The 23,472-nt window shown below is 32.4% G+C and overlaps 1 protein-coding gene and 1 long non-coding RNA gene across 2 annotated transcripts; both read right to left on the minus strand.

Moving 5' to 3' along the window:
* Positions 1-429: 429 nt before the first annotated feature.
* LOC145292750 (uncharacterized) lies at positions 430-1,662 on the minus strand. Its single transcript, XM_080138785.1, has one exon. The coding sequence runs from the start codon at positions 1,660-1,662 to the stop codon at positions 430-432; it is 1,233 nt and encodes a 410-aa protein (XP_079994911.1).
* A 4,791-nt stretch (positions 1,663-6,453) lies between these two features.
* Positions 6,454-22,111, minus strand: LOC145293070 (uncharacterized). The gene is made up of 2 exons (XR_013869653.1): positions 21,912-22,111; positions 6,454-9,639 (listed from the first exon to the last, which is right to left on the minus strand). It is a non-coding gene; the product is annotated as an uncharacterized LOC145293070 (long non-coding RNA).
* Between the last annotated feature and the right edge of the window lie 1,361 nt (positions 22,112-23,472).

Raw genomic sequence — 23,472 nt, forward strand, 5'->3', positions numbered from 1 at the left:
GTTGTCTACGTACACATAGGTACCAAGGAGGCCGTTTTGTTTTACTCGATTATCTATGGTTCTTTGGAAGCAGGCCACTCCATTCGTGACTCCAAATGGTACTCTACAAAATTGGTATAATTTCCCGTTAGCTTCAAAAGCCATATACGGTTTTTCTTCCTCCCGAATAGGTATCTGGTGATAGGCGCTTTTTAAGTCTAGTGATGTGTATAGTTTATATCGGGAGATTTCCCACGCCAAGTCATCCATTCTAGGTAAGGGGTAAGCATCAAGTTTTGTAAATCTATTGTAATCAACCACCAGTATTTTTCTTTGTCGTTCATTCGAGACAATAAGAACTTGAGCTCTCCACGGAGATGTACTCTCTTCAATTACCCCCTCCTGAAGCATCGTATTTATTTCGGATCCGATAAAGTTTCTTTCATTGCCTCAGAATCTCCTAGATCTAGTAGCAATGGGTTTGCAGTTAGGTGTAAGGTTTGAAAAAAGTGGGGGACTGTCTACTGAAGCTGACGGTACGCTGCATGCAGTAGGGTTAGACACGACAAGATCTTTCCTAGGACCACTGAAAGCAAACAAGACTCCAGAATGTTGTCTCATGAAATCCTGACCAAGGATGACATCACTGCAAAGATTTGGTAGTACAGAGAGAGGAGTATTTGGGTAAGACTCACCTAGCAAGTTGAGGTTGACTGAGCAAAGTCCTTTTACTGGAGCGTTCAGTGGCGAAGAGGCCATAGAGACGGATCCTGAAGCGGGTTTTATTGTTAATTTATTTCTTTTCGCGTAGTCGAGCAAAATGAAATATCCAGAGCTCCTGGTGTCCATTAATGCCGCAACTTCATTTTTTCCAATCATTATGTATACAGTGGCTTGCCTTAGTATCGATGAAGAGGAACAAAGAGAAAAAGCTGCCGTTGAATCTGAAGCTACTTTTACGGGTGCGGGCTTATTGTTGTTTGTAATAGTAGCAAGTCTGTGTGTTTCAGTTGACGAATGTATTGAAGTTGAAGTAGTTGTATTTGACCTGGACCGACAGACTTTCGCGTAATGGCCGATTTTGTTACATCGGCGACACGTGCTTTCCTTAGCTGGGAAGAATTGGCGATTGTGACGTGGTCCGTTGCAGAAATAACACTGTGATTTTGTGCTGGGGAGCGCGGCACAATTTTCCATCGTTGAAACGTTCCCATTCTCGGTTGTAGAAGCACTGACTGGTGGAAAATAGCGCGAATAAGATTCGCAGTTTTTCTGAGCTGAGTCGAGTGCCCTAGCTTGGTCAATGGCGGTATCTAGGTCGAGAGTCCTGTTTTCCAATAACCGTTGCCTGATGGTGTTCGATCGTAGACCGGTAATAAAAGTGTCTCTTACACTATCATCCCGGTTTGGAGCCACGTCAACTGCTTTAAAATTACATTCTTTTGATAGAAGTCGTAATTCTTGTACGTACTCGTCAATGGTTTCTCCCTCTTTTTGTGCGCGAGTTGACAGCACGTGTCTGGCGAAAATTTCGTTGATGGGTTTAACGTATAATTCCCTGCGTCGATTGATTGCTGCCTCGTAGGTTTGTTGCTCCGCTACGTATTCATAGCCATCCGAGGAAATGTACGTAATCAACAGGTCTAGTTTATCGATATCATCCCGTATTTCAGTTCTCCTCATCAAAGCCGAAAAAGTCCGATACCAGTGGTTGAATATTTTCGTAGAGGAAGCGCTGTTAGGAAGTGTATCCAGTTTATCAGGTTTTAAGAATTTGTCTATCTTCGTGCTTTCGTAGTTATATATATTTAATATTTTATCGTGTATTAAATTGAAGTGAGTAGAAAAAAAGACAGAAATAACCTTAAACGGAAGGCTTTAATACAAGATAAAATATATACAGGGCTGTTTTCTTTAGAATATAGTTCTCTACCGAAGAGCGTATAGACAAGGGGGAGATTATACACGCTAAGTAAACACGATTAACGTTATTGGTGAAGAGGGAATAACTCCGTATCGTCATATATTACAAGTGCCTAAAGAAATCCTTCGAAACTGAGGAAATTATTAATGTCAGCGTAATTTTATGAAGAAAACCCTGCAAATGCAAAATAAGAGGAGGGAAAACGTTTGTGAGCATAAAATATTCATCCATTGTTGTTTGCGTGAGCTTCATTAGTAAGAGATTGGGTAATTTGTCCGTTTACAGACAGTATGTCATGACGACTTTTACTAGTGCAGATTTTTATGTCGAGAGACAGAGTAAGCAAATCAAATTGTTCCTGAAATGAATAAAATCCGGCTGTATAGATTTTTCTGATTACGTAGTGAACAAGTTGATTTAGCTGGTCACTTCATACCCCCCTCACTAAATGGAACGTGGATACACAGGAAAAGAACAAAAATACTGCAACTGGGTGTAGGTAGCAAATTAACAATATATACTTATCTTACATCATATTCTAGTTCAAACAAAAACTAACATAAACACATACTTTGTTTTAGTGAATAAAATGCAAAAGACAATTAAATTTAGAGATTCAATTTATCATATAAATTAAACGGAAAATGGTCACTTAATTCTCGAATACATAAATCCCGTCAAATTTCACAAGTATTGCATTTCAAGGCCATATAAGCTCAGATGGTATTTAACCTTTTCTGTAAAAAGTTAAAACTCTGCATGGTCTACGTCCACCAACTCCTCCTCGTCAATTATGTCATTTTCTCAGACAATACAGTATTGTGTGAATGTACTTCCTCCTTTCATCAATATATTGAAGAACAAAAAGAAAAATGGACCCATTTTACTTGATGATTGATAGCTCGAAGCTTCAATGAGGAAAAAAAGGCTTGCACATATAGCTTTACTGTCACATCTCATACAGGATGTTGATTTTCTATTGTTGTGAATGCATTTACTCCTGCAGTTGGCGCAGTTTTACAGCAACAAGAGCAACAGCAGGTTCAACGGTTCTCCTATTTTTCTCGTCGATTGACATCCACGGAAACTCATTATAGTACTTTGGAACATGACATTTTAGTTATTTACTTAGTTATTGTACATTTTTGTCACACACTGAGGGTGTGAATTTACCATTTGAGCTTTTCATACAAACTCTTCAGCTTAACATTCACTGGCACCATGTATTAGACTAAATACATTGAAGACATTGTCAAGGCTGCTGCAAAGAAGGTAGACTCTTCTCTACCATGCTAGAAAACTAGCCACCCTTAGCAGTATTGTTGCGACATCTGCACTGGTGTATCTATTACTAGTCCATCCATTAGACCGGGTCCAAGAAAGAATCGCAAACCTAATAGGCTCCCCACTATAACCCAAACTTTCACCTCTGTCCCATCGTTGCATTACTACAGCTTTTCATGTTTTACGAGTATTTTAATGAACTGTGGTCTGACGAAGTTGCAGCACTTGTGCCTTCTTGTGGTAAATAGCCCAACTAACCTGACAAGCATCAAAATTATACCCCTTCACTTTATAATTCCATAGATATTGGAAAGTCTTCTACTCTATAATAGTTTCTTCCCATGAACTGATAGATTTTCGATCTGATACTTTCCTGACTATATTAACATGCAGAAATTTATATGTATTATGATGAGTTATCTCATTTCTCAAATCCTTTCAAAGTGCCTCTGTAGATATGATTCCTAATAGTTGCCCCTTACGTCCAAGTGACACTGTACCTTTTTGGGGAGTGAATAAAAGTTTTAAAAAAATACACAGATCATCGTCCACTTGCCTTTTCTCTATATTTTAAGCCAGACAAATATTCCCCTTAAAAATCTAGGTATTTAGACTTCAATTCCCAGTTCTTCAGTGACGTACACATATATCCAATTCACAAACCATTGCTACAAATGCCGTATCTTATCTTCCCATCCACGTTATTTCTTCACCAGAGGATATTAACCTCCATCAAATGGTTTTAGACCAGCCATCTCTGAAGGATTTGAATATGCCAACTCCACAATTTGCTAATTGCAAATTCCAGCACCTCCCTATCCCTACAGCTGATAAACAAATCTTCCATAAGATATCTTTTTTATGTAGATCACCCTCTATTTCCCGAGAATCATCCAAGGACGCTTTTTTCTTCCTTGCATACAACTGAGTCTCTGCTTCAGTGAAACTCCTTATTATATTGTACTATATTTAGTAGTGATTTCCAAAGATATTCGTGCTATCTCTTCGGTGCTATCAGCTAAAATCAAATTGGAAACATTTTGCACTCCGACTTTATTCAATACTGTTTGAGTTAATAGAGATGTTAAAACTTAAAAATTAACCGACCTTAACGTATATATGTATATTTGCCAAGTTTATTTTTAAATTTTACCTCTTAGCAGCTATTTTTACCGACTAAAACAAAATCGAATTTGATCCACAGGCCCAAATCACCCATATATCAGATCTCAAGTCTGTAGACTAAACATTGATGATTTTTTGGAAGAGACAACTCCGCACATGGAGAGACAAGGTAAGTTTATATATATATATATATATATATATATATATATATATATATATATTGGAATAGTTTCAAAGGGAAATATAGATACGTATAAAATTAATAATAATTAGCACCTCATGGGCAGTATATATAACTTGAGTTGACAGAACAAATACGATTAAAACTGACAATGAGGTTTGAAATGAAACTAGGAAAAATCCAGAAAAAAAGAATTATTCCATTTACGTATTTGGCCCATCTTTTTATTTTTATTTTGGTTTTTGTTCTTATCTCTATATTCTTCTTGTTCCTCCTCTTCTCCCCCCCCCCCGAACTAAGTCCCTATATCTTGTACACGACCTGACCTCAATTAAGCGACCGGTCAAACTTTATAATTCTTTGATTCTACTTGAAGAGATATCTATTTATATACATGTATGTATATATATGTTTATATATATATATATATATATATATATATATATATATATATATATATGTGTGTGTGTGTGTGTATATGTATATATATATATGTTGTGTGTATGTGCATTTGTATGTATATGTATATTGTATGTATGTGTGTGTTTATATATGTGTGTTCATGTGTATATAAGGATGAATATGCACATATGTCTCACCCTACTTCCTACCACTTACCACTACCTACTCTCCCTGACACTTCGCCCCACTAAAAATAATATGAACTTCTAATGAAAAGGTTTCTACCAGACTTTGAATTATTATCGCTTGACCCAAAACAAATTTAAACAAGCACTTGCCCGATTCGGATATATACACAGCTATGCGGATTACCCAGTATATGGCTTGGAAATTATTACCAAACGGATGTAAAGAACGTATAATATGGATTTTACCAAGCAAGTTGGATCAACAAAAACATTCATATCATTTTTCTACAAATCCTCCTGCTACAGGACTTCTGATAAATGTATTTATTATTTTCACTTTGACATTCCATGTCTCACTGACTTTAGCAAATAGGGTGCATACGTTTATAACTATTTGCTAATATTTTCTCTCCTCTGATGAGATGGTAGACATCGAAACCCTATAGGTTAAGGAGATTAATTTTCTAAAACATTCTTTGTCTTGCTTAGAATAATAAAAATTCTTTGATATGAAACTCAACCACTTCATTTCATTTAAATGAGAGTTTTTTGAAATTCATTGAATTAGAATTTAATATATATATATATATATATATATATAATCTTGAAATATATTTTAAATACTTTTCCATGTGAATTACATTAATACTATTTTATTAGTCTCTAAGTGGTAATTTGTCATCTTGTTTTCCACTTTTATGACACTTGAAAAGTTAGCCTATAAAAATTATTGTAAGTCTTTGTGTAAATGACATATTTACTTACCTGATATAGTTCGTATAAGCAATTATCTAAGATTATTTTCTCTTTTTAACCTATAATCTACATTTATTTATATTTAGATATTTTCACTTAAATATTTAAATATTCATGATTGCCTGATATAGCCTTATAAGCATTTCTCTAAGTATGCTATAGTCACCTCTTTATACATGTTGGAACGATAAATTAATTAAGATCCTAAAATGCAATCTATTTTCAGAAATTCTCAGTAAAGTACAAAAGTAAATTTTGGCATGGACATATATTAACAGCTATTTGAGGCGACTTAGGTAATTGTAAAAATTATAATTATATGCAATTGGTTGAATATTTGAAACAATGTAGATATAACTAAAAGCAATACACATTTAATACTCCTCTTGATCATATTCTCTTTTGAACCCCATTAAAAAGTTGTATAATGAAAACACTTTATCAAATCTTCAATACTAAAGATTACTACGATACTATCCCATTGATTACTGTACATGCAATGACCCTTATCCCCGAGTGGCTTCTGGACCTTGATAATGGTGACCTCCATGTAAAAAAAACAATCTACTACTATGCAAATGGAGTCAGAAATAAAAATAACAAATTTCCAGACATTTTAAAATTAGTACATGGGTATTTTATTCAAACCGTGGGAAATATAAAATTAATTACATCATAAACAATTATAAAGTAGAACGTTATACAGAAGTTGACAGCTTATACACAAAATTTAATTAAGTGAAATAAGCCTGAGAAATATAATCCTATTCTGTGAGCATAGTTTTGGAAATTTAAAGATTTTGTTAAATACCGAAATCATTTAACTTGGACAATTATTGCAGTTTTATTTTGTTAGAATAGCTTGAATATGATACAAATTTATAAATGAAAATTTTATCTACATAAAAATAATGATTTACATATTCAAAACTCTTAATCCATTGAGTGGATGGAAGTATTTTAAATTGACATGTAAGATACGTTAACAACAAAAGTACAACCCAGTGAACGTATGTATTTGCATCATTAAATTATATTTATTTTTTAAGAGTCACACGTTAGTTTTTATCACTTTCATTTCGCTTAAATTTTAGAGACCAAGAGGCCCCTACTAAGGTAGGCTAACACTTGATTTCTTTATGAAATACTGTATACTTAAAGTTCCTCTTTACTTTTAATACATTGGGTAAATAAAGCATTGAATCATAATAGTTTTTCTTCCAGGAATAGAATTCATCTGGTCTGGTGGAGTATCGCATATTGGGTTGTTATGTGGTAGTATAACTAGGAGAAAGTCCAACCGTTCTACTATGAACCAATGTATAGCATTTTCAAGAGGGATCTTATTTGGGCTTCGGATAGTTAGTTTGAATATTTGATCAAATTTTACTTGTAGGAGCATGTGAAAACGTTCTGTGCTAGCTGTAAAGAGAGATGGATAACATTTTGGGATGATGTTTAAACTTTCTCTGTTAATTTTCAGTTAGTTTTAAGAGATGTATATTATCTTACTAGAGCTTGGTCTTCCAGGGTTGTTTCTAAGTATTTCTTAAGATTTTTTATTGGAGGGGGGGGGTGCTCCTATTATAACCGATAAAATGTTTATACCTTTCAGAGACCATGTTGTCTTTAAATCATACTTCAGGTCCTGATTAAAAAACATTATTTTGTTCCAAGTTGGAAATAGGGACTCCTTTTAGATGCCAGATATTCAACACCCACTATCTTATACATTCCAGCCAAAAGATTATTACAGATTATGACCATAGATTAAAGTACAATTGTTTGAAACTCTCTTGCAATTGGTTTACCAGGTATATTTGTCATGTAGTTTTTTTAAATGCTTTTTCCTTAGTGAAGTTGCTCCTATAATTACTAGAATGATTGAAATCTTCCTAAGAGTACAGTTATTTTTATGTTGTGCATAAGATGTTAGTATTTTGTTATCTTTTTCCTCTCATCTCGGTTTAACCCAGCATCATTGGAGATACTAACTTTTACCAAGTTTGCTTTTTTCTCCTTCTTGTTTCATATCATTATATCACATTTAATGGCTCAGTTTTCTAATAAGCTGTAGCAATTGTATAGTCGTAGTGGATGGCGCTTGACTTATTTCCAACTGTTCTTTCTGGTATATGTCCCCAGGATTTGTTGGTGCATTCGATATTAAATGTCCAGTGGAGATATTTACACACTTCATTGTGTCGGGTTGTATAATAGCCATCCCCTAATAAATCCTTACAGTTGAATGTCAGGTAGCTCAAACTGGGAAATGGGATATGTCATGCTTTTGTAGATGATAAATTGAGCTACAATTGCAAAATACATGACGAGGTAATATGATAAGTTAGTAGTCGTATAATCAAAGTAACTATCAGCATAATGTTTATTATGAAAGTTACACCTTTCAAAAAGGCATGTAAACTTATTGATTCTTTTTAATGTTTCTTATGGTTGGGGAGGCGTTGCTTTGTGATTCTCTAGATACATAGCTGTAGCAATTGCATAGTCGTAGTGAATGGTGTATAACTTATTCCAACTGTTCCTTCTGATATATGTTCCCAGGACTTGCTGCTGCATTCAGTGTTTAACTTTTTTATTTCACTTCAGTTAGTTTTAAAAGAGCAAAGGACTAATGGTTGATTCCATTAAGATTTGAATTTATTTCCTATGACTCCTTTCAGCATGGGTTTGCAATGCGCCTCTATAAAACAGACATAAATGAAAATGCAGACAGAACATAAGTCACAAGAGAAAGTTTTCTTTCCGGTGTGTTTCCATGTATCTGCTAAGAGCAAAATTGTCCGAAAATTCTGAATAACAAACTTTACGCAAATAATGATTCTTTCTTTTTGTGAGTTTGCATGTGCCTTTTTAAAGTTGATTTCACTGTAAATGCTGAGCCACACACTTCACAAGAAAAAGGTTTTTCTCCAGTGTGTGTTCGCATGTGTGTCTGCAAGTTTGATGTGTTTGAAAACGAAGAACCACATACTTCACAGCTGTGAGGTTTTTCTCCAGTGTGTGTCCGCATATGAATCTTTAAGTTTGATGTCATTGTAAACGACGAGCCACACAATTCGCAAGAATATGGTTTCTCTCCAGTATGAGTTCGCATGTGCAGTTTTGCCTGTGCCGATGTTGCAAAAACTGCACTGCACATTTCGCAAGGATAAGGTTTGTATCCAGTGTGTGTTTGCATATGGCGTTTTAAATTTGATTTTTCTGAGAAGGAAAAATCACATACTTCACAAGCATGAGGTTTTTCTCCAATGTGAATTCGCATATGTTTCGTCAATGCTGACGTCATTGAAAATGCAGAACCACATACTTCACACGAGTATGGTTTTTCTCCTGTGTGAGTTCGCAAGTGATTCTTTAATGTTGACGTCATTGAAAATGAAGCTTTGCACACGTGACAAGAATAAGGTTTCTCGCCAGTGTGTGTTCTCATGTGGACTTGCAGACTATATTTCCTTGCAAATGCTGAGTCACACACCTGACATGGATAAGCGTTCTCTACAACATGTGTGCGCATGTGTTTCTGAAAGAGTGCTATCACTGTAAATGTTAATCCACACTCTTTGCAGGAAATATTTTCTCCATTGTGTGATCGCATATGAATTTGTAAGTTCGATTTTTTCGGAAACGATGCTCCACAAATTATACATGAAACAGGTTTGTCTCCAGTTTGCATGTGCATCTTTTAATTTTTTATAAATTGTTCTATATCTTTCAAAAGAATCAAAATTCTATTTCATATATTCTCATAAAATACTTTGACTTTGCTTCTTTTACCCCTGCGAACGAAGAAGAGATGTTATTTTATAAGGCATAAATAATAATTAAAAGTCCAAAAAATAATTTCAAAAATCCTTTTACAATCAGTATTTAAAATTGTAATCACTGTTGCTTCTTTTACCCCTGTAAATGAAGAAGAGATGTTATTTTATATGACAAGAATAATAATTAAATGTACAAAAAATAATTATAAAAATCGTTTTACAATCGGTATTTAAAATTATTTATCATTGTTGCTTGTTGTGAATGAAAAAGAAATGTTATTTTATAAGACATAAAATAATTAAATGTACAAAAAATAATTATAAAAATCATTTTACAAATCTTTTTACAATCAGTATTTAAAATTATTATCACTATTAAGATTTACCTAAAGTAATTTATAAAAAACTGATAGAAAATAAGAGATAACAATTGTAAACTTTGACATCAATTATTGTGCATGTGCAGACATACATAGATGATCACGGTGCACACAAGCATAGTCAATAAATAAGAGACTCACATATTAATATTTATTAATGTAGAAAACTACATTAATAAATATTTTTTAAGTAAACGTTAAAGTTTTGGCTTTTTATGCTTGGACTCAACTAAGAATGCTGACATTTTTGAATAGAGATATTACTTATTTAAAAGGAATATAAAACAAGAAGTATAAATGCATAATCTAAACGTACTGAGTGAAATTCACATTTTGAAGAACTTTATCATACAATATATGAAATATAAAATTCCTAACCTAAAATAAATGTTTCAGAATTGTTTTTATTTTAAAATCATATTTTTCAACTGCTTTCTAATTCATACAATGGATTGGTGATCGCTTGTGAAACAATTTTCTTGACAATCATCAAATATAAATTCTTTTAAATTACATATTCATACTTCTCTTAAATCGCAGGATATCCAGTGTCATCTCTTGATGTGGTTTGAGTCGGTAAAGTATTTACATTTTAAAAAATATCCAAAAACAGAAAATACAATAAAAAATATTATAACCTAATCTACTGATATTTCATATTTTATCCCAAATTAAAAAAGTTCAATCTGAAATATGCGAGATTTAGGAATTTCTATTGGAATTGTTTTTATTATTTTTGCATGTACTTTAATTATAAAATAACTAGAACAAGAATGTAATATTTTGCATATAATTTCTCAAAAACACTATTATAATTTCATATTTACGTTCTAATTTGTAAATTTAATACTCCAGCCTTGACATTGAGATGTAGATTTGATCGATAAGATCAAATGTGGATTTTAAATTTTATTTTGTATGCAGTAAATTAAAAAGGAAAATGAATTTCTTTTTCATATCCAACGAAATCTTATAAAACATTAAATGCTTAGAGGTGATTTTTGCAGCAATTGATATAACGCATCATAAAGATAAGACAGCTTGTTATTCAAAGTTATCACTGATCAGCTGAAAGAAATATGCTTTGAGTTTTGTCAACAAAAATAACATGACAATTTAGCAAAAGTAAACTCATAATGACCTTAGACTCAAACAGATATGTAAACCGATAAGAATAAATGAGACAATAAAGTTGAAGGTGTGCAGAAAAATAAATCAAGAATGTCAGACTATCAAATAAAAAAGGTATATAACTACAGGAGCAAAATTCTGATTGCTAATATAAGGTGATAGCAAGAAATATAACACTTATACCACCAGGTTCTGCATTGAAAACTTAACGAATTAAGAAAGAAGTGTGCCTCTATTTTAAAAATACTTTTTCAATCTCCATCAGCATTAAATTTTTCATCCATGAACATAACATTATTAGTAGCATTTTCAAAATTTCACTCCATTCTTATTAAAAGTAACATCTACAAGGTACTTGATTATATTGTTATGAGTAACTGGAGGCCTTATCATTGGCAAAGAAAAAGAAAAGGCTATGTGAATGTTTCAGAATTTGTCAGATTAAAAAAAAAGTATATTTAAAATGTACCCAACTAAAATTGTATCCTTATGACTAGTGATTCAATCAGCCTTCTGTAAATTTTGCACTTTATACAAGTTTCTAATACTAGTAGTTTAAAAGAAATAAGATAAATCGAGATAGCAGTTTAATACTGCCATTAAGCATTACATTCATGAGATAACGAAAAGCAAACATAATTTTTATTGACTACAACACTAACAAAAGCTGTGCATGATCGTTAGAATAAAAACTCATTTTTCGATTAACCCAACCTTTGGTAAATTTGCTGGTGGTAATACTGTTATATATTCTGGGTTACGTCAGCATGTTGGAAATAAGAGTTGCTGCCAGGTTGGTTAGTGCAAAAAACAATTCAAGGGGTTTAGGTTGATGTCTATTAAAGGGGTAGCCAGGGTCAGCAATAACAACCAAGAGTGATTGAGATTGTGTGAAAGAAAAACGATGCATGAAAAAGAAAGAGAGAGAGAGAGATTTTTTGGTTCGCATGAAAACACAGTTAGTTTTCTAAGTTTGGACAAAGCAGATGTCTCAGTTAGACGTGAAGATGTATTGAAGAAAGAAACATAAAAAAGTTAAAGTGGTCGACAATGCGATGCTTCCCACTTCATTCACTTGTTAGATGAAATAAAGAAGCCATGCTAGAAATCAGTGTTGCATTTCTTTGCAAGATATTCCTCCAGCATCAGCCAGTGATGGCAAGAAAGCATTCTCAGAGAGGACCAGAAACAGAAGAAAAAGGTATGGCGACTTTATCGAAATACATATATACACACACACTAGAAGGGATACGACCACATGTGCAGACATACATACATAATCATGGTGCACACAAGCGTAGGCAATAAATAAGAGACTCACATATTAATACAGATATGAATAAATAAATAAATAATCATCATCACCAGACAGAAAATCTCCTACAATGTTTATTTTTGTTAATAATGTCTAAGGAATAATTCAAAATAGTTTCTATATTTCACTTTTGCTGCCCATTATCAGAATTATTGCATATGAATATTTTAAAAGATCTTCTAGACTATGGTGATGGAATATTTTTTTACTAAAAAATATAGTTTTTGTTATAGAAATTAAAAGAATGTGTAATAATTATTGTTGCTTTTATATGAAAGAACTCATATCGTTTCTAATTGCAATGTGCAAAACAAACTGGAAATGGCCAAAATAGTTTATGATTTCAAAATTGAAAGTTGAAATATGTAGAAAGGTAGATGACACTTAAGCATACATATACAAAATGGTTTATCGCCTCCCACTCCCCAAAAATTGAAACACCTTCCTGACAAAATAAAAAAAAGTAAAACTGATTTACTTTTTGATTTTAAGAAAATTATTGAACTCATTCTCAACACGAGGAGGAGTAATTGATTAGTAAACACTGTGACATAGCAAAATGGCTATATGCAAATACTAAGCCTAAGTAAAATGATATCATGGTAAGTAAAGAGGATTATAAAAAAGACAGAGCACATTTCAGATGTGAAAGTTGGAATGAGGAAAAAATGTTGTTATACAAAAAAACGAGTTGCAGTTCTTTTCTATTCTTTGTCTATTGAGGCTATTGAGTAATGTTTTAGAAGATAATTTGGCACCATAAATACCAGACTTTTTTACAATAAAAGGTAAAAAAGAAGAAAAAAGGTTACCACAAGACCATGCAGTTCCAAAAACAGGAGACAAGATAACATTGAGCAGAGATGGAAACTTTGAGAAAACAAGAAAGAATTAACCAAACTGAGAGTGAAAACTTGAAAAAGAAAAGAATTGTAAGCTATAAGCCGGATTGTAAGTAATATTGTTTTAGTTTTTTCTATTTTTCTGTCACTTTTTCCTGTTTGTTAGTCATATTTTTAGTTGCTACAGCATGTTTTGAGAGGACCTTAGGTCAACGTAAATGTTATTTTTAATGTTGGACAAAAATTTTATCATTATGATTAGGTTACTTAATATTATAGAGGACAATCTCCTCTGCTCAGTTAATGAAGCAAATAGCTTTTTAGGTTTTACATGAGAACTTAAAGTTAAACATGTAGAAATTAACACATTTTATTCTTTTAAATTGATATTCAAGCTGTTCAAGAGTCGATTCTTGACTGAGAATAATAAACATCTCCAGTTTTTTTATTTTATGATTACTAAGGTTGGAAAAAAACACACTAAATTCATACAATGGGCTCGGCAGAGTGGCCTATATTTTTTTGTGTAATTTTTTAAAACCATGTATAATGCTTTAATTTTTCAATAGTTTGTTACTTGCATTTTTATACATCTAATACCAAACACAGAAATAAGTGTATTTAAAGGTATATTTAATTTTAAATTTAATGACAAGTGAAATTGCTTGGGGGTCAAGTAAGGTACTTTAACATTAATGAAATAGTATCCATTCATCTTAAAACTAGTGCTCTTTATGAGAAAAAGACATAGTGGTTGTGTTGCTGCTCTGATAGAAAGATAAGTGTGCATTAAGCATTTAAGATACTTAAAATCCTTTGATTCAGAAATGGAGGGTGTAAATTACAAAGACTATGTCTATAGGCAGTCTGAAAATTGCAGACAGAATTCAGATAATGAATAAAATTTCCCAGGTATGAAATGTAACTTAGCCATCAGAAGTTGGTGACTGGACTTTTGATGGTTTGATTTATGAACAAACATAGCTTAGAAAATAACAGAAATTAGAAGTAATAAGTGAAAAAAGAGGGGCTGCTGAGGATAAAAAATAATAAGGTCAAACCATATTGTTACAAAAAGAGGAAATTGCAGTAATTGTTGCGTAAAATGTTGATATCTAAGTTGTGGCATGGATAATGTCTCTGGCCCTTTGGGTCAGGTGCTATCCATAATTGTTTTGTATAATTTCAGCAAAAAGGTGTTGAGCAATTATAAGATAAAATGGACCATAATTGTCTTGAGTAATCTTGTCAAAAGTGGCTGAACGGTTGAGAAACAAAAAGGAGCTGTAAACTAAAGCAAAAGGTTACATTAATTAGTGTTGTCTCGAATAATGTTACTATATTGAGCTGAACAATTAAGAGATATAGGTCGTAGGACTAGACAAAAGGTTATACTAGCTAGTTTAATCAAAGAATTTTGGAGAGGAAGTTTAAAAAACTATATTTTGCAGGCGGTGTGGGAATTTGTTTCACACAAGGAGAAATATTAATATGACTGATGTGACAGAGTAAATTTGAGGGTTGTTTAAGAAAATGAGAAAAAAAACTTGCACAATGAAAAAAGTAACAAAGAAATCTGGGTATACAATGAACAGTATATCATATCTGTAATGAAGATGGTCTATAGCAATATACTGACTTTATTGCTAAAATAAAAATATCCTGTTTCAGTTTAAAGAATTTAAAAGTTTAATACCAGCAAACATCAAAGACTAGTTTTTTTCCCCTCAAACTGCTAGACTTTGGAATTCTCTTTCGGGTCCCTGCTTCTCTGACTGTACTGATATGGAGAAGTTCAAGTGTGGTATGGATAGACTTCTAGCTGCTCAATTTCCTACATAATATCTATGTAAATTTGGTCCCAAATAGTAGTACCTTACATCAAAGTAACACTGTGTCTTGTTTAGGGTGAAATAACAGTGCAAAAAAAAAATTATTTATCTTTATTACTTTTTCAACATGAAAACATCTTCCTTACACATACACAAAAATAATAGTAGTTCGCACAATATGTCTTCCTACAAAAATCTGGTGAAATGTCCTAAAACTGCTATATGGTTAGATAATAGACAGGAAATGGATGATCATTTTCCATTGAATTTATATGCAAAAGTATTCCCCACTCTAAATTCTAAATATTGTTTTTTTTATTCCCCCTCTCCCCAAGCATTACACATAATAACCAGCAAAAATTCAATTTCATTTTCATAGGAGGAGGTATCTAAGAAATTTGAGTGTGAATAATTTGCTAATAACATTTTGAATATTTGTAATTTAACTTTTCATATTGGTTTCTTTTCTTCTCACAAAAGACAAGTGTGAATGGCTCACCTCCACCTTTGGTCAGATTTGCCGTTTAGTTGTACAAATACTCTCAAATCATGTAATCATTAAAAGGGACTTTTTACGTTCGAAAGCAGTATATAACGATTTTTTAAAATTCAATTTTAAGACAGTAGCACAGAATAGTTACAAAACACCCTCCCCCTCCACGTTAAGAATGGCTTTCAAAATAATAACATTATTATTTCAGCACGGTACCAAAAATATTTTTGATTTCTTAAACAACTTGATTAATTTGAATTAAATTTTGATCATATCCTTACATTTGAAATAATAGCATGATTTAATTTTACTCTTTAAAGTTTGGGTATTTGTACAGTTTAATCAAGACATTAAAAACTGAAAATATTGAAAAAAAGGTTATCTTGTATGTATCCGTTTTGAACTAAAGATCTCTGAAAGAAAATTTCACTTAATTTAATTAAATAGTTTGTTTTTTACAGCGGAAAAACATGTTTTTATGACAGCATGTTGAATGATAACTTTTCTTTTAAATTTTTAAAACGCTATCAGGAGATAACTCAGTTTAAAGCGCCAACACTCCCTCTCCATACTAGCTTTTCTTCATAAACCTTTTGTTCGATATCATAACAAATTGTTTTTTCACTGTAAAAAAAAACAAAAAAAAAAAAAACTACTTGATGAAATTAAGTAAAATTTTTTTGGAGAACTTCATTCCATAACGGATACGTACAATATAACCTTTTCGATATTTTCATTTTTTAATGTCTTCATTAAATTGTACAAATACCAAAGTTTGTGAAACATTTCTAATATACGCGTAAACAAACTTATGTTTACATTAAAGCAATATACCAAGGTCAAACGTAAAAAAGTCCCTTTTAATGATTACAGGGTTCAAGGGTATTTGTACAACTAGACGGTAAATTTGGCGTCTTTGTCTTTTTTTTGGTATTTTATGACCTGCTCCAGTATAGTATAAACACTCCCAACCATCCCATGTTAAGAACGGCTTTCAGAAGAAGCACCCCCCCCCAACCTTCCCATGTTAAGAATGGCTTTCGAGGTTAGGGGGTGTTTATTCAGAAAGCTGTTTTTAACATAGAGAGGTTGGGGTGTTTATAAAATGCTAGGGCACATCATAATAATTTACCTCTTTTTTTATACGCCAAAGAATCACCTCTTATCAAGGCCACTTGTGGACTTCTTATAAAAGAAAGGTGTGAGCGAAAACGGAACTGTCTATCTAATACAAATCGAGCGAATAGGGATAAAATTCGGTGCTTGCTAAGACATAGTTAACAAATCGATTTTTTTATTATATTGTTTTAATCAAAAAAACAATATTACGTACTTAATTGTCATGTCGGAAGTAGTAATATATCCAAAATTTATGAAAATTTATCAAGAACAATTGCTATTATGTTTTTAGTAAAAAGAAAAGAAAAAAGTCTCTCGCTATAGACAACAAATATTGCAACCATTACACAGGTAATACCCTTAACAGTAATGTTGGGGATGAGTCTCTTTGCTGCTTAGGCAGCTTGGAGACTGGGTAAAGTACTCATCAAGGATTCGTTCTTGACACTCAGCCCAACAGGTGCGGGGCCCGAAACTGGCCCAGTACCTGTCAGACTGTGGTACACCATCTGGGTATCACTCAGGAGGTTCACCCTCCCAGGCCTTGCTACCTGGCTTTCAGGTGGGGAAAATTCATTGCTTTTTGCCTGAGGCGCCCCGACCAGGGAATGCCAACAGAGATATTCAGGCAATTTTTGTAAATGCAAGTGTGTCTCTCCTTTAGGGGAGCTTGCCTTTTCCCACCTTCTTACCTATGTCACACTTTGCTGTGGTGGGCAGCAAACAAATATCTACACAAGTAATCTATAATATTCCTCTCGGAGTTATGTCCCCTGCATTTAGACTCAGAACGTCTAAGAAAAATGCGATTTTACGCAGTTCTCCATAAAAATTGCTTTTAACTATAAATAACTTTCTATTCGAAGATTTTTCGTAATTTTTTGACGTATTACTATTTTCGCCAATTAAGTTATATTGTTTTTTTTAAAACATTTTTTTTAAATCGATCTGTCGACTGTATCTTAATAAGCACTGAAAATTCATAAATATTTCTTATAGAGAAAAACAATTTTAAATCTAGTTATTCTTTAACTGATCGAAAGATTTTGTTTTGTTTAGTAAGGAGAAATGCGACACTTTTAATGTTTTAATATCCCATATTTTTTTTTGGGGGGGGGGGGAATCTTTCATTTCTATTAAGCAGATAAATAATCCAGATAAACAAGATTGGACATTTCCATGTGTCTGTTTTAAAGGAATAGTTTGTAATTGTTGTGGCAGTCAATATGTTTTTTATAAGTCACATTTTTTAGATATGATTTCTAGAGATTGCCAAAACAATGTGAAAAAAAGAAAGCATGATTCCGTGACGTCAGACTTGTTTTAACTATATAAACTATGGAAAAGCAGAAGTGACTTAATGATTTTTTTTTGGGAAACCTTTGTTCATCTTCTTCAAACTGCAATTAATAATTAATCTTTGTTATAATTTTGTTAGGTTTTAAGATTTACACAGTTTAATGATTAATAATATTATAAACATTTGTATATTAAAAACAATTTTACTGAATGTTCTGGTTAGCAGCTTCCATACTTTTGTTCGGTAAAAAGAGACAAACAAAATGTGAGGGGGGGGCTACAAAATGCTTAATATTTGTGCAATAATATTTTCAAATCGGTTTTAATCTGGCGATAAAATAGCTGATAAGAGTCATGTTTATATTAAAAATTAAAATTAAAAATAAAGTTTAAACACAATTAATTGAAAATCTATGTTGTAACGGAACATTTTGAAATAATGGAGTTTTAATCATTTTAATCTTTTAAAAATTAATTAATTTTTAGGAAGTTTCTTTTTCTTGGCAATTCAACTGATAATAGTATATATTAATTAGAAAAAAAACGCTATTAAAAAAAACGTAATAATATTAAATTTATATAATTTTTTTAATTGCAACTTCAATGTATGTTTTTGTTCAATACGTGTATTTAAATTTAAAAAAAGTAAATATGTTTTACTTATTTGAACTCTTATGTTTCATAATAAATTGAAATTTCGATAGATTTAAATATATTTTGTTCAAACTTCGAAAAAATAAATATGGGTGGGGGAACACGCACTAAAAAAATAAAAACATTTCCCCTCTTATATTTTATGGAAACTGCTTTTGATATATAATTTCTTTCTAAAATGGATAAGTATTGAAAATTTCACGAAAATCTGGTTACTTTTAATGCATCTAAAACCAAGCTTCTCTCTTTACATCATCAACATTCTGATCCACATCTGGCATCAATTGAAATGAATGGCTCTCGTCTTCAGGAGGCCTCAAGTTTTGACAAGCTTCTGGGCTTGACCATTACTCCTGATCTTAAATGGAACACGTACATCAAATCTGTTGAAATCATTTTCAAGGCCGCTGGAAAAATGGTGGGATCTTTCTATCGATCCAGTAGATATCTCACTGCTGATGCAATGCTCTATCTATATAAGAGCCGGGTACGTCCAAGGATGGAATACTGTTGCCACATCTGCTAGAAAGGACTTGTCCTGCCTTGATAGAGTTCAAAATAGACTTCGTAGCCTCGTAGGAGATGTCCTTTTCTCTTCCCTGCAACCTCTATCTCACAGAAGAGATGTTCCGAGTATGTCTATTATGTATCGTTACTTTCATGGAAAGTGTTCGACTGAACTTAAGTTTATGGTCCCCCCTCGCCAAACTTTCACAAGAAACACTCGTCTAGCTGAAAACACGATCAATAATTCCCCCCAGTCTTTATCTGTGCCTAAACCTAAACGTAGATTCCATGAACAAAGCTTCTTTCTTAGAACTGCACGCCTGTGGAATTGTCTTCCGTTTTCCTGCTTTCCAGCTGACAACAATATGGTTGTGTTCAAGTCTAACGTAAATATGTTCTTGATGAGCCATTCCATATAAGTTATCAAATTTACCAAATTTTCATTACTAATGATTACTATGATGTCCGATTTCTACTGTGCACTCTTTAACCCTTATCCTTGAGTGGCCTCTTGGCCTTGATAAAGTGGTGATTCCTATGTAAAAAAAAACAAAAACATTAGTTGATTTTTGCTAGATTTATTAAATGCGGATATGTTTTCACGTTCGGAATGCTTACTATATGGGAACGTTATTTTAAAGTGCCAATTGTGTAAACACGATTTTCGTCTCGCAATTCCCTTATTTTCGTACGATGAAATTTTTTTTTTAAATTATTACTAGTTTATTTTGCCCTTTTTTTAAATGGTACAAAAGTTATATTGATAATATTAATTTATAATAACGTTACATCGTTTTACATATGGGGGGATTCTGTGGTGATTTTTGGAGGTGCCTAATGATTTTTAAGTTTAATTCAATTTTTTACAGCATTTTTGTTTATTAATTAGTTATGTAAAAGTACAAAATAATTACAAAAAGACCTCCCCCCCTGCGAATGTACAGAATCTATTTCTAAATAAGGTACTTGTACAGTTTAGTCAAGACATTCAAAAATGAAAATATTGAAAAAGGTTATATTGTACGTATCCGTTTTGGACTGAAGATCCCTGAAAAAAAAATTTCATTTAATTTGATCGAGTAGTTTTTTTTTTTTTTGTTTTTTTTTTTTACAGCGGAAAAACACGTTCTTATTAGAGCACGTTGAAGTCAGCCATTATGAAATTTGCTGGACACGCCACGGGCCACGGGGAGATAGTTCCATGTAAAGTGCCGATACTGCCTCCCCATCTTTAATTCTAGCTTTTCTTCGTAAAAATTGAACCTTTTGCTCGGTATCATAACAAATTGTTAGGTTTGTATTACTGTACACATAGATTCGAAAAAGTTGTCAAAAAACAAATATATAACAAATAAATGTTATCAAAGGCATGATAAGTTACTTTTCTTCCAAACTGGATATATCTTTCGTGTTTTTATTCAATGTAACATGTTTATTCAGCTCGAAAAACATACTGTGTTTACCGATGTATTGGAAAATTCAAAATGGCACCCGACTCTCTCTTTAACACAGTAAGGTTGGAAAAGGTGCTATAAATATAAAACTAGACAAAATACTGTTAGAAACTCACTCAATATATATTACCGTGACATAGATTGAAATATATTCGGTGTTTTTTTAATAGTATTTTGTCTAGTTTATTATTTATAACACCTTTTCCCAAACTTACCGTGTTAAAGAGAAAGTCGGGTGCCATTTTGAATTTTCCAATACATCGGTAAACACGGTATGTTTTTTGAGCTGAATAAACATGTTACATTGAATAAAAACACGAAAGATATCTCCAGTTTGGAAGAAAGTAACTTATCTTACCTTTGATAACATTTATTTGTTATATATTTGTTTTTTGACAATTTTTTCGAATCTATGTGTACAGTAATACAAACCCAAATTGTTTTTTTTTTCGATGTAAAAAAAAAAAACAAAAAAAACTACTTGATGAAACTAAGTGAAATTTTTTTAGGGGAACTTCGTTCTATAACGGATACGTGCGATATAACCTTTTTTCGATATTTTCATTTTTTAATGTTTTGACTATACTGTACAAGTACCCTAAATAGTAATGTTGAATAAACCCATTTTATTATAATTATAATAATAATAATAATAATAATAATAATAATAATAATAAACGGTACTTATTCAGATAACAAAATATGCTGAAATAATTATTATTTCAGCACATTTCGTAATCTGAATAAGTACCGTTTATTATTATTATAATAAAATGGGTGTATTCAATAAATATATATAATTAGGTTTTTGTACAATTTACGGACCGTGCTATTTTTTTAGACAGGATTTTCAAATGAAATTTAATCTTTACAATTATCTTTTGTTTATCAAATTGCTACTTGGAAGGACATACTTAAAATGTCTTCCCCATGTTAAGAATGACTTTTTAAACAATAACGTCATTATTTCTGCACGGTCCGTAAATTGCACAAGCATTCATTATTCAACATTTAACAAAATATAATTATTAGTTTCAAATTTAAAAAATTAAATTTTATATACGTTAAAAAGTTTACGTAAGCACTCACTTTGTTGCCGTTCTGTTAAATTTAAGCTGGATTTGTTTTGTTTTTTAATTCGCGTTGGCCTTTCAAACAAAACTGATTTAAAAAAAAAAAAATTATTTATTGATTTTTATCCTAACATTAAAACCCATATTTAACATTCACTAAAACGCATTATTTTTATTGCAATATTTACCTTAGTGTGTAATGGTCGGCTTTTATTGTTCAACGTGATTTCCGGATAAATCGCTTTCGTAATCAAACAACGCTGTAATTTTCTTTGTTTTTTATCCTCACTCATATTAGATTTTTTTTAAATTAAAAATTTTATTTTATTTTAAACTGCAAAAATAGATATTATCCATAATTTTAAATAAGAATATAATTTGGTATTATTTTATAGGTAAATATCCAGATACGCTACTACAAAACGCCGACCACTCTAATTTGTTTTTTTATAGGTAATTGAGGTCGCTGACAACGAATCTGATAGTCAAACTTGGGGCAAATTTACCGTTTGCATAGTATTAACCCCTGAACCCACGAACTACTGTCCACCATTTTGCAGCTTCCGTTTATGCTACGCGCATCATGCACGCTGTAGCATAAACGACGGCTTCACCAAGCAAACTACATTGGGGGTGAGGGGATTTTTTTTTTCCCAGGACATAGAATTTTCTAATTTTCAAAAATACATTATAGCACTTTTTGGGTGGAAAATTTAAAATTAGCTGAAAAAGAAATAAAACAAGAAAAGGAAAGCACTCCAAGTTGGAGTAGGAGGGGGGGGGGGGGTTAATTTATCTGTTTTTTTTTTTTTTTTTACCTGGAACATAGAATTTTCAAATTTTCAAAAAGTAACGCACCGACATACCAATTAGAACACCATTTAACATTTTCCGAAGATTTTACTGTGTACATTGGGGGCATGAGCGGGGGGGGGATGTGATGTTGGGGCGCGCGCGCCCCAACATCACATCCCCCCCCCCCGCTCATGCCCCCAATGTACACAGTAAAATCTTCGGAAAATGTTAAATGGTGTTCTAATTGGTATGTCGGTGCGTTGAAAAATGTTTAACTAAACTGCAAAAGCACCTATTAAGCCACATAAGTTCTATAATTGAATCCCCCTCCCGCAAAAAAGAATGAAAAACAAAGATGTTTGGTGCTTATGTTTTTGTAAACCACATTAAAAACTACGCGAGACAAAAAAAAAAAAAAAAAAAGTCCAATTTGTTGTACTTTTCTTTAACTGTAAGTCATTAAAAAAATGTCAGTCCGTAAGTTTTTGGTACGCCATGTGAGAAGGCAGTTTGCTAGGTGAAGCAAGCCGTCGTTCATGCTGCAGCGCACGCGCGTAGCGTAAACGGAAGCTGCAAAATGGTGGAAAGTTATTCGTGGGTTCGGGGGTTAATACCATGCAAACGGTAAATTTGCCCCAAGTTTGACTATCAAATTCGTTGTCAGCGACCTCAATTACCTATAAAAAAGCAAATTAGAGTGGTCGGTGTTCTGTAGTAGCGTATCTGGATATTTACCATTTTATATTAACACCTTCCGCGAAGCGACCCCACCCCCACTCTCGGTTAGACCAGGATTGCCAGACTATAATAAATGTTTGAAGCCAAATATTTCAGGAAAAAAGGCCAAAAAATGCCAAATTAAACAAACAAACAAAAAAAATCTACAAAACCCCATTTTTTTAGGTAAAAAGCCCCCCCCCCAAAAAAAAAGCCAAATTAAAATTAAAGAAAAAT

Source organism: Euprymna scolopes, chromosome 14 (assembly GCF_053919585.1).
Source record: "Euprymna scolopes isolate OS-2025 chromosome 14, ASM5391958v1, whole genome shotgun sequence".
In the NCBI taxonomy this organism is placed as follows: Eukaryota; Metazoa; Mollusca; class Cephalopoda; order Sepiida; family Sepiolidae; genus Euprymna; species Euprymna scolopes.

Coding starts and splice junctions, on each gene's coding strand:
- LOC145292750 (XM_080138785.1), bottom strand. CDS start 1,662: ATGAGGAGAACTGAAATACGGGATGATATCGATAAACTAGACCTGTTG.